The sequence below is a fragment of the Orycteropus afer genome, unplaced genomic scaffold (genome assembly GCF_000298275.1).
Source record: "Orycteropus afer afer isolate SDZICR_OR568_19922 unplaced genomic scaffold, OryAfe1.0 scaffold00050, whole genome shotgun sequence".
Lineage (NCBI taxonomy): Eukaryota > Metazoa > Chordata > Mammalia > Tubulidentata > Orycteropodidae > Orycteropus > Orycteropus afer.
Genome location: NW_006921637.1, coordinates 12,127,057 through 12,141,160, shown reverse-complemented (window position 1 = coordinate 12,141,160; position 14,104 = coordinate 12,127,057). Strand labels below are relative to the sequence as shown.

Genomic DNA, 14,104 nt, shown 5'->3' with positions numbered 1-14,104 from the left:
TTGAGGCCAGCTCTTAAAATCTGACACGCCTCCCTCTTCTACAAGGTCCCTGAGGACCCAGATAGGAAGTGTCACATCTATGTAGGTAGGGACAGGCAGGGTAGAACAGCTGGAGGCACAGGCCGCAGCAGCAATATAGGTAAACAATAAAACAACCCCTATACCCAGGAAAATGCCAACACCCAGCAAAATCCCTCATCAGCTAGAGGGGAAGGAGGAAAACCAGGCAACCACAGTAGGCTAGTCATCAGGTGTGTTCAGGACTCTGGTTCTTATGGCCTAATAATCAGTAGTGTTCTGGTGGTAGTCTGGTTGTTGTTGTTGTTGTTATGTGCCGTTGAGTTGGACCCAACTCATAGTGACCCCTCCTTGGGTTTCCAAGGCAGTATCACTACAGAAGTAGATTGTCCAACCTTCCTTCTGAGGAGTGGTTGTTGCGTTTGAACCACCAGCCTTCTGGTTAGCAGTCAAGTGCCTTGGCCACTATGCTACCAGAGCTCCTGGTAGTCTGGTACATAGTTAAAAACATTTCAGTCTTTGCTACAGCACATGTTCCATCTTGAATGGCAGAATGTCCAGAGCCATCCAGTTCTGGAGAACTACTTTACTCATCTGGGTGTTCTCAGCAATTCATAGCTGCAAGCTTTTCCTGCTGTCATTCAAGATCTGTTTATAAAATTGGTCAGAGCTTCAATTTGTCCCATCACTTTTATGGAGCCAAGGAAAGGAATGTTGTTGTTGCTCTTGTTGAGTGCTGTCCAGTCAGTCCCGACTCATAGCGACCCCTCCTTGGGTTTCCAAGGCAGTATCACTACAGAAGTAGGATTGCCCAACCTTCCTTCTGAGGAGTGGCTGGTGGGTTTGAACCGCCAGCCTTCTAGTTAGCAGACAAGTGCCTTAGGCACTATACTACCAGAGCTCCTAAGAAAGGAATAAAAGCAGTCAAAAGACCACTGGAAAACACTGTGCTTGGTCCATGTCATTTGATCTCTTAAAGACTATGATCTTACTACTATTTTAATAAAAAGTTGCATTTTGTGTGAAAAATTCACCAGTCTTTTTTCCATCTTATGAAAAATCCATCAAATTTGATCTAATATTGTAAAATTCTTAAAACTTCAGTCTCTTTTCAAACTCATTATTTGCAGGTATCATAAACCAAGGCAAATAAAGCTCATTTCCCCTCAAGTCTTCTACAACTTAACACACACCCTCAACTTTAGCTTTTACTATCTTTCACATTCTGGTACAACTAAATATTCTATGTAAGACAAAACTATTTTCCCCTGAAAAAAAAATTTATTACCAGTCATTTTGCCTTCTCTCTCCTGTTATCCCCTAATGATTCATAGAGGCTTGGACGTGCCTTAAACGAGTCTCCCATGGATATTTAATTGGCTCTGGCCAGAAGTTCACGCTCCCAGGCATGTCTTCAGTACTTGAGAAGGGGAGTTGTCCACAGACCTAGCACTTGGTTGTGTGGTGGACTTCCGCAAAGCTCTGAGCCATTCTAGGAAGCCGTTCACAGCCCCAAAGGCAAGAAAAAAAGAGTAGGACGTAACTACGGTACTACAGTTGGAAAGAGAGGTGTTTAGTATGTACCAAGAGGAGGAAATCTTTCCCTTCTATTAGGATTATGCTAGTGGCTTCTCAGGGTGATGAGAACAGTGGCGGCCTTAGGCACTTTTCCTGGCTGAATATACCATACATACATGCTGCCCCAGGGAGGTCACCTGAAGGATTGTGAGTAAAGTCACCCAATTTGCTCTAAGCCAGAAAAGGAAACCTACTTCCGTTCCTCGTGCTATAACCATTGTCCCAGTCCAGGTGAAGCATGACTCAGGCCCTCTGTGCAGCGGGATGGTGGGTTCCCATGTTAAGCCAATCAGTTCCTCTGCCTCAAGAGGGATGAAGTAACCAATATATCCTAGAGGGCTGACCCATAACAAGCACCAGTATATGGTTCCACTTGCCAGAACCAGGTCCTGAAGTGTGCAGAGGACCACGCTGCTTCCAGAGCCCACAATGTCACTCGTATCATGGTTGGAAGGTCATCCAGGGCTCTGAGTCTCGCCTGTGGGGCTAAAGGCCCCAGTGGGAGCTGAATTTATTTGCCTCAAAACTTCAGGCAGCACTTTGGCCCAAACCGTCAGGAAAGCTTTGCTTGATAGTCTACCTGCCAGTTCATCCTTACCTGTGTTCCCTAGATACATGTTCAGGATTGTGGGGCAGATGCCTTGGGTATTGATTAGCATGAGCACACGGGGTAATTTTGAACAGCAGTCACTAAACCATTAACTATACTGCTATGTATGTTTCTGGCTATTTTCCAACCCACACAGGAGTGCAGTGTCTGCTTTTCTGGTGAATCCTGTAGATAGCTTCCCTTTCTGGACACACCATTCTAACTTGTGCTATAGTATCTGCTTCTTGGTTCCCTAGCAGGGAAAGAAGTGAACGGGCTGCTGCATGAAAAACAGGTCAGTGTCCAAAGTTTGGAGATAATCCTAGATGTCCTTGTGGGATTTCCTCCATAAGACCTTGCCCATTATCTTCCACTGCTCCTTATACCCTTGGTTGATTGACATCATTAATCCACAGGTTACTACCCAACTGTCTGCACAAAGAGTTATGGGCCAGGGGTCATAGATGATGACCATCCATCCAGCCTTTAATATGGCTTATTGATTGCTTTTCCCTAAGCCAGTTTCATATGGCTCAGCCACAGCAATCTGTGTACCAGATGTCTGCTAGCAACAGGCCTTTCCCTCTCTTAGCAGAGAGGGGAGGAAGCTCTGGTGACATACTAGCCTGTGCTGGGGTAATCTTGAATGTAGCCTGTCTTATATTTTACCCAGTGTTTTCATTTGTGCAAGGAACATTTTCACTTTCTCGAAAGCTTGCTGCTATTCTGTTCCAAGCTGAACCCTTTTTTTACCAGTCAATAGTCTCAAGCACTGTGCTAAGTGTGATACAAATACCCTCCAACATCCCAAAATACCCTAGGAATTTTACTGATGTTCCCACCTCCTGCACCCTTTGGGGGTTCATGGGTCATCTCCTATGTAGGTGGGTGATTAGAGAGCAGCTAGTAAATCCCACAAGAGAGAAGCATCTTCAGCAGTTAACATGATGTCATTGATGTAATGAAACCAATGAATAGGAGTGGGGAAAGGAAACAGGTTTCTAGCAACCATACCATGACAAGTGATGGGGCTGTGTAAATACCCTTGTAGCAGCACCAAGAATGTCCACTGTTGTCCCTTCCATGTAAAGGGCTCTTCCTGAACAGGTAACTAGGAACATCCATGCCAGTTACTGTCTTCTGAGGACAACTAAAGGAAAGTACTTTCGATGAGCCCAGATCTAGAGCTTTGAACTTGTTTGAACTAGTTCAGTCATGGCTGAAAAAGCAAAATTGGAACAGGTTTGGATTTTTTTAATTTGAGTGAAGTGGAACAGCAACTAGAATGGGGAAAATTATGAGTTGAAGCCCTGGAGTAGGAGTCTTGGAAAAAGTGTATTCAGTCAATTCGGGAGCCTGATGTGGGAGACTGGATTATTGTCAGGACTGTGGAGACTGACACACATTCAAAGCAGTGCAGTCAGCTGCCATTTTGGGTTGGCCAGTGCTGTTTCTGACTCTCACTATCAAGATATTTGGTTGCTATGAAACACATATATTGTCCTTATTTTCTAAGGGGGAGATTAAGTTTCTAGCAGCACAGCAAACCATAATTTTCCCCATTGTATTCTAGTTCATCTACATTATACAAATTCAGGTCCATTCTGATTTGGCTTCAATGGCCATGATTGAACTAGGAAAAACTGATTTGAAGCCCTGCCCAGAACACATGAGGACAGCCTTTAAAAGGTCCTGATGATGAAGGTGTGAAGCTGCAACTGAGTGTGTCCAGAAGCCCACAGACACACACACCTTTGTTGCAACTCTAACTCCATAAAGCGGGACTTGAGGGCAGTCATGTCTCTTATGTACTGAATGCCATGGACATGGTAGTGGTTATTACCTCTTCACTCAAGCATTTCCCATTTGTCAATGAGGGCTCTGAGGCCCAGAGAGGCAGTCACATAGCCAACCTTGCACCCAGACAGTCTCCCTCTGGAACCCAGACTCCTGACCTCCACAACCAGCTGCCTTCAATGGGCCTGGCCTCATCAGAGCCTGATCAGACTGAGTTTTGCCTCCAGTGGTGGGGAAGGAAATGCTGCCCTCCTCAACACTGAAGCTGCGGAGAAACACAAGAATGTGAGATGAGAAACTGAGTACCTTCTCTCACACATTGCCCTTAGATCTGAAGGATATCCTTGCTGTTTTCTGCCCTTGCATGGGTTCCATCTGAGTCAGAAGAGCAGCCTTCCTCCACCTGTCCTCATACCATGCAGTTCTCAGGATAGCACCTGGGAGCATGACTACCCATTGGTTTCAGTCTGTGTTGGGGGCCTTGGCAGAACTGACAGGGCAGTTCCATAGAACGTTGCTGAAGCCATTGAACTCACCTATATGAACACCAAAAACTAAACCCATTGCCATTGAGTCAATTAAAACCCCGAAAGACAGAGTAGAACTACCCCATACCGTTTCCAAATCTGTAATCCATTTGGAAGCAGACTGCCATATCTTTTTCCTGCAAAGCAGCTGGTGGGTTTGAACTGCCAAATTTTGGTTAGCACCCAAACATTTAACCATTGAGCCACCAGGGCTCCTACCTAAGTGAAAGAATTTTGTAAACGTTGACACCATCATCCCCACCAGCACTCCTGGGCACTGTTGCATTGTTTCCTTAGTGCTTATCAATAACAGATATATAAATATCATTTTTATTCCAGTGTTTATAGAAGGGAAGAAGAGAGGATGAAGATAAAGTGCTTTACACATGAGGAAGCATCTTCATGGTTATCAGTCAGCACCTGTGGGTACCCAGCTGTCATCTGGCCTCGTCCAAGATTTAGGACATGTAGGTCTGTTCCCATACAGAGGGCTGGCAGAGACACTCAATGAAAGCATTTTGCAAATATATATCTGTGAAGGTGTATTTCTCTATCTTCTGCTCCCCAGGCACAATATATGCAGCAGTGTGACCCTATTTCATTAGTAAAGAAATGCCAGTCTGCCTATTCCCTTTATTAGGTGCCCCCACAGGCGCCCATATGTCTGTTACACTGATGACCATCAACAATGATCACTATTCTTATGGATGGAAGTGTCCAGAGAAGGGCCCCACCTAAAACCTCTCTTCACTGAGAAGTACAGTTTTACTTTTGACTGGTTGGTACCAGCCCAAGCTCTCCACACAAAATTCCATCCAAAACAAGACTCAAAGTCCTCAAAAGCATGGCACAATCTGTCAGCTAGTTTATACCTACCTGTTCTGCTGCTGGGTGAAGGACACAAATTTTTGCTTATCATTACATGACATTTATTAATAACACAAGGGATAATCAATCATGGAATTACATTCTAACATGAATTCAGATGCTTGTGTTTTTCATAAGGAATTTTTCAAAAATCTAAAATGGTACACAAAAGAAAAACTATGGTATTGTGGAGTCTACATACTGGTCATATTCATATTCTCACATTCAATAAGCAGAAAATAAACCCGAAGCAATGAAAAATCTGTTTTAATTTCAAAACCTAATCTCTGTTTTCTTTTTGGTTGCTAAAATAAGTTAGTCTGTTCAGAATCTTTCCAGGGCAGTACTCCAGGCTAACTCTGGCCCTAGGCTCCACACCCTGTTATCCTCAATCCAACTGACCACCTTGGGAAGCCTGGGGTATCACCTGAGGCTCATTATACACAGCATCTCTTCTATCAGGGAGAAATGACTTCTCTCCAGCACAAAGCAAACTAAAAAGAAGGGAAAATGGAAGACGGTGGTGACAAATTCACGCCTGCTGTCCAAGGCCTCACCCTCTGGCACAGAGTCCTGTGGCAGACTCACGCCCTGCACTGTGGGTTGGTCACACGGCCCAGGATGTGGGCAGTGGCTGCTTGCTGCTCATAGACTACAAACAGGAATGGGCTATTGAGGGTCACCTCCAAGGCTTCAGGCTCTCCAGGCTGCTGGGCTGACTCTGAGGGCTGCTTGCCTTCATCCACTTTGAGTTCAAAAAGGATGCTAGTCAGTACCTGCAAAAGAGTGACGTCAGGAGGAATAGGAGACAGGGGGCAGTGGGGAAGTGTCCTCAGAGTTGTACGGCACTGGGTTGGGGTGGGGGTGCTTTTTCAGCAATCAGGGCAATGTGCCCTCAGGTATATGGGCAGCCACAGCCTGGCTCACATGGTGGCTCCTCTCAAAGCATCACTCGAACCCTTCTGCCTCCACCTGTCCATTGCCCCTGGCAGACCCAGTTGCTGCCCCATGATGGCACACAGGACTCCTCATCCTGCAGAATGAGCTGAGTGAATAATGAGGGATCACATCCCTGTGAGGTAGGAGGGCAGGCCTGGGAGTGCTCCCTTTTCTCCCCTGCACCACCACAGTACCCAGAAGCTTAGTCAATGGCTGTGGAGGTGCACCAGCACATGTAGTATATGTCTACTGCTGGGTGTTTCCCTGAAGCAGAGAGCTGTGTGACAAGATTGGGACTGGGGTGAAGAGAGTGAGGCACTCTTTCTCAGAGCCCCAGGCACTTCCCTTTCTGCAGCCTAGTCCCAGTCCTGCCCTACAATCTAGATGGGACCCTGGACTGAACCAACATATACTCCACAAGAGGAAACCCTGCTGGAGGGGGACTGGATGCCCTCCACCTACACCTGGCAGCCCATTCTCTCCTTCCTCTTCACCTCCCCCCACCCCACCCTGAAGGCTTCCTCTGTGCTGTTATTCTATCCCATCAACCCCATGGTGGCCCCACATGCTACCTTTCCAACTCTAATGTTGGTGTCGCTTATTTTGCCCAAGTGTGCATCAGGGCCCAGCAGAGTAGGCAGCTTAGCCTGGGTAAGCAGGTCCTGCAGGTCATAGGAGTCCTCCAGCACCAGATGGGGCATGGTCAGGCGTATGACCCTGGGGAGAGAGTCCACTTTAGGAAAATTCCTTAAGAGCTCCCACAGAGGGGCTCCCGGCTGGAGGGATTGGGCTGGCCTTGGAAATACCTGTCTCTGAGAACATTTTGCCCACCATGCCCAACTAGGTTGTCCTAACCCTTGAGAAACACTTTTTGCAATAAATACAATAATATCCTTTCATGTCTTTTGAGACAGTATAATCAGGACATACACAATTTAACAGGGATAATCTCTGGGTGACAAACCATGAATAATTGTTCTTTGTTTTCTTCTGTTTTTAGGTTGGGTGTATTGAAGATGTATTGCTTGGCTAATTGAAAAACTACCACATATTCTCTAAAATAACATGTCTTCCTAGCCACTGCTAACCAGAAGGCTGACAGTTCAAATCCACCAGCCACTCCATGGAAGGAAGATGTGGCAATCTACTTCTGTAAAGATTTACCACCTCAGAAAACCTCATGGGGGTCACTATGAATCAGAACTGACTTGATGGCAGTGAGTTTGGTGACCACATAGAAAAGTCTACTTCTTCCTCGGCATCCTTAAGAACGTATGAATGCTTCTGGTGACATCCAAACATTTAAAAGAGTTGACATCTGAAGGCCATTTGTAGACCCCATGATATGTCCCAGTGCCAGACTCAGGAGCAGATTCTTGGGCTCCATTGGCCTGGTCCTGAAAGTTAGGATAAAGCTATGCTTCTGTTAAAGAGAACTGGCTTTATTTTTGCCACACTAGGAAAAAAGAGCCAATGGCAACCCTGCTCTAGGCAGCAAACAAAGACTACACAAGGAATGAGTGTTTTGTAAGTCAAAGAAAGTTCCTTGAGAAAGCTTCCACCCTCAGATCTCTTTCAGAAGTTAGACCATCCTGGAAAGTCTGTCAGCAAGAAGCTCTTGGAATGCTAAAGCCTGAGTAGGTGTGAGGTGGGGTGGGCAAATATGCCTCCCTCTCCTTCCAAAACATGTGGGTAAATACAAGCAAAGAAAAAGAATGGTTTCTTCTCCCCTTCACCTTACCTGCACTCAGAAAGAAAGATGATAAATTTAAAAAGAGATCAATAGATGGATGGGTTGGTGGATAGATGACTGGGTGGGTAGGTTGGATGGCTGGATGGATGTATGGGTGGGTGAACACATAGGTCTGCTCCAGAAAAGCAGTGGCAGTATATGTGACCACCTGGCTAGACCAGTACCTTGCTCACCCTCCCTGCTCCATGCCTGGGTAGAGTGTCATGATCTCCCACTTTCTATGGGGGACCTGAGATTCAGTACATGTTTACAAGAAGCCATACCGAGGAGCCACATTCTTCTTGCGCGTCAGGAAGTCAACCTGGAGAGTATGGGCCTCAACTTTCTCTAGGTCTGAGGCATCCTGGGGCTGGATCAGTAGTAGGCAGGCATTCTCGCTGAAGGGCACTCGGGTCACAGAGAAGTTGTTGCTGGCATCGTTCCAGTGCTGGAAGATGCCAGTGCCTGAGAGCATGGGCACAGACACTGTGGTGGTGTTGTCCACCCAGAACTCCTGGGGCTCCGCCAGCAGGGACAGTCCCTTCAAAGTCCCTGGAAACCAAGACAGGGTAGGTAAGGTAGAGTTGATGGTAGCCAGGCAGCAGCGAGGCACAGGAGGAGGAGTATCCACCAAGCAGAGACAGTGGGAGGGACTGGCTTAGAGCTGAAGCCTGAACCCTCCTCTGAGGTGCAGCAGCCTCAGCCCCAGTCCCCCATAGAGAAAAACGGGTGCTTCTGAAGAAGGTGGCCTTTCACAGGAAGACACTGGAAGACCTTGCTACCACTCATACCTCTCCTCGCTTCTCCTCCTCTTCCCCAGCACACCCCAGACTTCTCTATATGTTCCTCAGCACAATATGTCACCCTGGGTATACTTCCAGTCTTCCTCCTCCAAAATCCAGCCATTTTGAATTCAAAAAAATAATAATGGCCATTTGTTGAATACCAGGTAGTAAACCTTCTCCTCTAAGCCTGGCCAAGGAGCCACAGCTCAGAGCACTGAAAGAACTTACCCAGCTAGAAACCACCAGATAGCCCAGACCCTCTGTATCTGAACACAACATCAGCTATGATAGGACTGCTGGTGGCCCTCCAGCTGCCACTCTTACTTCTTACAGGTGGAGAGCCTATCACTGGGCATGTGGCCTGGAATAAAGACCCACTTCTCAGCATCCTTGATGCTAGGGGTAGATGTGTGACATGGGATTTGAACAGAGGCAACATGTGTAACTTAAATTCAAAGAAGCTAAGTTCATGTAGGGAACTAGGACTACAGAGCAAGGACACAGCAGGAGTCCAACCCCTGTTACAACAGAGGAGCAGGGCTTCCCTAGCTCAGGCTGTCATGGGAGAAGTAAAGAGCTGCTGTTACTATTCTTTGGGGTCTCCCCATTACAGCAGTCCCAGTCTGATCCCAATCACTCTCTCCCCCTGCAATGTTCTCCCTCATCTGGAAAGGGACTCTCCAGGGGTATTTCTAAGAGGACAAGGGGATGCTGTATAGGATATCACAGACTGGCCCTTCAGTCTTTCTTGTCCTGACTCGGAGCTCTCCCAAGTGCCCAAGAAGGCCTGGGGGAGGTGTTTTAATCTAAAGGAATAAAGGACTAAATCTCTTTCTTCCAACAAAGCTATCTGTACCCAACAGAGAAGGGATGCTGTCCCCAGAGGATGATCTCTGAAAGGAGATGGCCACCCTCTCTGCTCCTCTGAGTACAGTGCACAGTCCTCTTCACAAGGTTAAGTCAATCTCCAAGGTCCAGTCAACTGATGTCCTGGATCTCAGGATGATAGGAAGTGTGGACCAAGGGCACCGGACTCAGTAACTCAGACCCCTGGCCTGTGATCATCAGAAATGCCCAGAGATTTGTGAAGGCCATTTTCATGGAACTTTATTGCCAAAGGGGAGCTTAATGTACATAGACACCATGCTAATTTCATGAATACACTGTGTATAGAGGGCAGGAAGGCATTCCAATTCTCACTGGATAGAGATGGAGGCAGGGGTGGTTAAGAAGCTGGGCCCAGTCAGAAGGCAGGAACAAGGTGGAGGTGGGTTGTGTCCTGAGTGCAGTCTGCAATTTTCCACTCTCTGCTCTCCTCCTCTACCCCCTATTTCCCAGCTCTGCAGTCAGAATCCTGTTGGTTGGCATCTTTTGGAAATGAGACTCCCGGGGCACTAGGGCCTCTGTCAACTTTGCTTTCTGGGGGATCACTTCCTCACTGACACACCTCCTGGAGCTCCTATGAGGGAACAGCTGAGACAAACATCCCCAAAACCCTCAGAGAGAGTGCAGCAGCCCCAGTGCTGGCTCACGAGCAATACGCATCATCTCTTAACTGTACTCAAGTAGGTTGGAGGCTCTTCTTTTCTGTATTATTCACAGTAACTCCAAGGACACTATCACTGTAGAAGATTATCATGCTCTACCTACCATCTGTGTCTCCACAGTCCTCTCTCAGCTTCTCACTTCTCTCTGTCCTCCACAAGGTTTGCCTATTTTCTGGGACAGCCTCATCAGTGTCTCTCAAGTGCATCTCTCCTTGCCCCCTGCCCATGCACTTGCAGAGTCACTCCTGGAGTGCGTGTCCCCAGCCCAGTTTGCCTGGACTCTTGCATAACCTGCAGGCTGCCCTCCCTGCCTCCAATCCACACAGTATAGGCCATCACAGTGGCCAATGAGCATCACTCTGCCTTGTTCAACAGCCTACCCATCAATGAACTGCAATGCAGGAGTCACTCAAAGTCTCAAAGGCTCTCAAAATCTGGTCCCAACCAGTCTTCCAACCCTGTCTTCCACTGGTGCCATTTTCATTGTATGCTCTGGTCAAACAAGCCACTTGCTGTTCTCTGTCCTTGCCTTGAACTCAATGACTTCACTCACGATATCCTCGCTGCCTGGAATGCCCTCCCTCTGCACCACAGTCCTACCCCTGGGGACTCCACTGAGACCTCTCCTATGTCCCAGAGTATTCCTTCTCCTTGGTGGCTCTTAGCAGTTCACTTTTCTGGAGCACTTCCACTTGCAACTTGATGTTCAGGTTATTTGTTTGCATGCCTTCTTTCTCTCTTTGCACTTTGACAGGCAACATGGGGGAGGGCCTGCAGCCTATTCCCACTTGAAGCACCTAGTTCAGAGTCTTACAATGAATGAGCAATGTTTGTAGCACAGATTTTTTCATAACATCCACTCCCAGCATGAAACTGATAAGAATAAGCAAATTATTATCAGAGTTACTTCTGCATGTAATAGTGAACCTAGTCCTTGCTCTTCCTAAGAGAAATGAACCCTTCCTTTGGCTTGAGCACGAGGCCAGGAGGTGTGACCATGTGATCTTGCACAAGTCATTTTGCTTCTGTGAGCCTCCACTTCCTCATCAGTAAGTAAACACAATGATACTCTTCACTGCATCAATAAGTAGCAATGAAAGTAAGATATGTACCACAGTAGCTGCACACATCCCTGGGGGATAAAAATGGTCCTTTGCTGGTCTGCTAACCCAAAGGCTGGCTGTTTGAGTCTTCCCAGAAGAAAGCCTTAGCAATCTACTTCTGAAAACACGGCAAATGAAAACCCTGTGGAGCACAGTTCTAGAACTCTGTTGTACCTGAAGTCATCAAGATCTCAGAACTGACTCCAGAGCAACTGGTTCGGTTTTTCTGGTTAGCTGCATACAGTAGGGCAGTAGGAGAGTAGGTAACTGCTCAATCATTGCTTATTCAAGGACTCACATGGGCAGCCCCTCCAGTCCTCTTTTTTTCACTTCCACTCCCACGCTCCATCTCTCAGTCCCAGCTATGTTTAGCTCAGTGGCAGCACTAAACATGACTCCACAAGGACAGGGAATTGCAACACTTCACAACCAGCTTAGGACCCAAGGGTCTGCCTTACCTTGGAAGTGGACAAAGGTGTTGAAAAGCAGAGTGCTGTCTGGGCTGATTCCTGCCAGGGGTATGCTTATTTTCCACCCTGTCACGGCCTTGATGAATCTCTTGATCTTCTCAGCAGCGAGATCTGGGTTTGTGGACAAATCTAAGGAGCGTGGAAGAGTGACGAGGGCAAAGGGAGCCAGGCCTTCCACGAATGGCTGCTTCAGGGACAGGCTGGGAGCTGTGAAAAGGCCCACGACTGTGGACAGGAGCAGCTGGACATCATCGTATTTCCTGTCCTGGTCCACAAGAAAGCCCTGGATGGTCTGTAGGGCAGAGAGGACCTTATGTCCATCCAGTCGGGAAGTGCAGCTCTGGGTGTCTAAAGGGACACCCAGAAATGTCTGTAATTTGCTGGCTGTGGGGTCCAATGCCCCTAGGTAGAAAGAGGCCAGAGTGCCAAAGAGAGCTACTGGGGAGAACACATGGGCTTTGTGCCACGTCTTGCTCAGCACAGTGTACACATGCAGGCCCTTCAAGTTGATCAGTGTCCCAACCCCCAGGGCCCTCACCCTGTCAATCTCCTCCAGTTTATTGACTGCTGATGCCAGTTGGATTCTCAGGGCCTCCTCATCCACAGAGGATGTCTTGGCCTGAATCGGAACAGGGATGAAGGTTGGGACTGGGGTTCCCTCTTCATGGGCTATCTCCAGGTCCTCACAGCTGCTCTTGTTGTAGGTAAGGAAGTGGAAGGGGTGGATATACACCCGGTCACTGGTGGCCAGGTTAGCCCAGGCTAACAGACAGAAGACGGTGGCCCTCAGGTTCACGTTGGCAGGGGCCATCTCTGATGGAAGCAGTCACTCTTCGTACCCTGAAACATCATTTTGTGAAGAGTGAAAACTGATTATTAAGTAAGGTGACTGAGTCCCCACTACTCAAACTTTTCAAGGAGCTCTGGTGGTGCAGTGCCTAAGGCATTTGACTGTTAATCAGGAGGTTGGCAGTTCAAACCCATGAGCACCTTTGTGGAAGGAAGATGAGGCAATCTACTTCCATAAAGATTTAATGCCTTGGAAACCCAATGGGGGTCGCTATGAATCGGAATTGACTCGATAGCAGTGGGTTTTTGTTTGTTTGTTTTAGTCAAACTTTCAGTTGTTCCAATATCCCCTGTAACCATGTAGCCTAGGGAAAGTTCATCCATTTTTACATATAATGAAGAGAAGAGATGGATTTAAAACTCTCTGGGAAATACCTAAGGAGCTCTAGAGGTGCTGGGGTTAAGGTTTGTGCTGGTAACCAAAAAGTAGGCAGATAGAACCCACCAGCCACTCCGTAGAAGGAAGATGGGGCAATCTACTTCCATGGAGATTTAAGCCTTGGAAACCCAAAGGGGGTTGCTATGAGTTGGAATTGACTAGATGGCAGTGGGTTTGGTTTTGGTTTTTGGGAAATATACATATGACCTGGGTGGTGGTGGTTGTTGTTATGTGCCGTCGAGTCAGACTCGACTCATAGCTACCCCTCCTTGGGTTTCCGAGGCAGCATCACTACAGAAGTAGATTGCCCCATCTTCCTTCTGAGGAGTGGCTGGTGGATTTGAACCACCATCCTTCTGGTTAGCAGTCAAGTGCCTTAGGCACTATGCTACCAGAGCTCCGTAACCCTTATATCCTTAGGCCTGTAGTTCTCCCCAAGAGAGCCCTACATGGACCAGCCAGAGGCCTCTGTGGAGACTTCCCAGTCCCAGGGAAAGTGGAAAAGGATTCAGTCCACATCCTCTGATAGCTCGTAGGGCCACTGGAAGACAAGACTATCAGACACAGAGGCTCTTCCCACACTATAAGCTGGCTTGGCCAGAAAGACCCAGCTGGGTCATGTCAGCCAGGAAATCTACACTTTATTTCCCAGCCACCATATGTCATTTAAGAATATAACCCAGTTGATGTGGAATTAACTCCCTCATAGCAACACCATGTATCGGAGTAAAACTGTGCTCCATAGAGTTTTCAAGGCTGTGACCTTTCAGAAGAAAATCACCAGAACTGTCTTCTGAGATGCCTTGGGAGGGGTTCAAACCTCCAACCTTTAGTTTAGTAGCTATATGCTTAACCATTTGTGCCACCCAGGGACTCCACATTTGTATATGTAACAGTTTACAAAAGCTCATTTTCATATCCTCT

The 14,104-nt window shown here is 47.3% G+C and overlaps 1 protein-coding gene across 1 annotated transcript; it reads right to left on the bottom strand.

The window, feature by feature from the left end:
- Positions 1–5,960: 5,960 nt before the first annotated feature.
- AGT (angiotensinogen) lies at positions 5,961–12,763 on the bottom strand. Its single transcript, XM_007938517.2, has 4 exons — positions 11,941–12,763; positions 8,332–8,599; positions 6,888–7,032; positions 5,961–6,152 (listed from the first exon to the last, which is right to left on the bottom strand). The coding sequence occupies exons 1-4, from the start codon at positions 12,761–12,763 to the stop codon at positions 5,961–5,963; spliced, it is 1,428 nt and encodes a 475-aa protein (XP_007936708.2).
- Positions 12,764–14,104: the final 1,341 nt, after the last annotated feature.

Bases quoted from the DNA above. Each gene is read 5' to 3' on its own strand.
- AGT (XM_007938517.2), bottom strand. From the start codon at position 12,763: ATGGCCCCTGCCAACGTGAACCTGAGGGCCACCGTCTTCTGTCTGTTA. The intron at 8,600-11,940 runs GTAAGGCAGACC...CTTGGTTTCCAG, and splicing joins CACCTTTGTCCACTTCCAAG to GGACTTTGAAGGGACTGTCC. The intron at 7,033-8,331 runs GTATGGCTTCTT...CTCTCTCCCCAG, and splicing joins AAGAAGAATGTGGCTCCTCG to GGTCATACGCCTGACCATGC.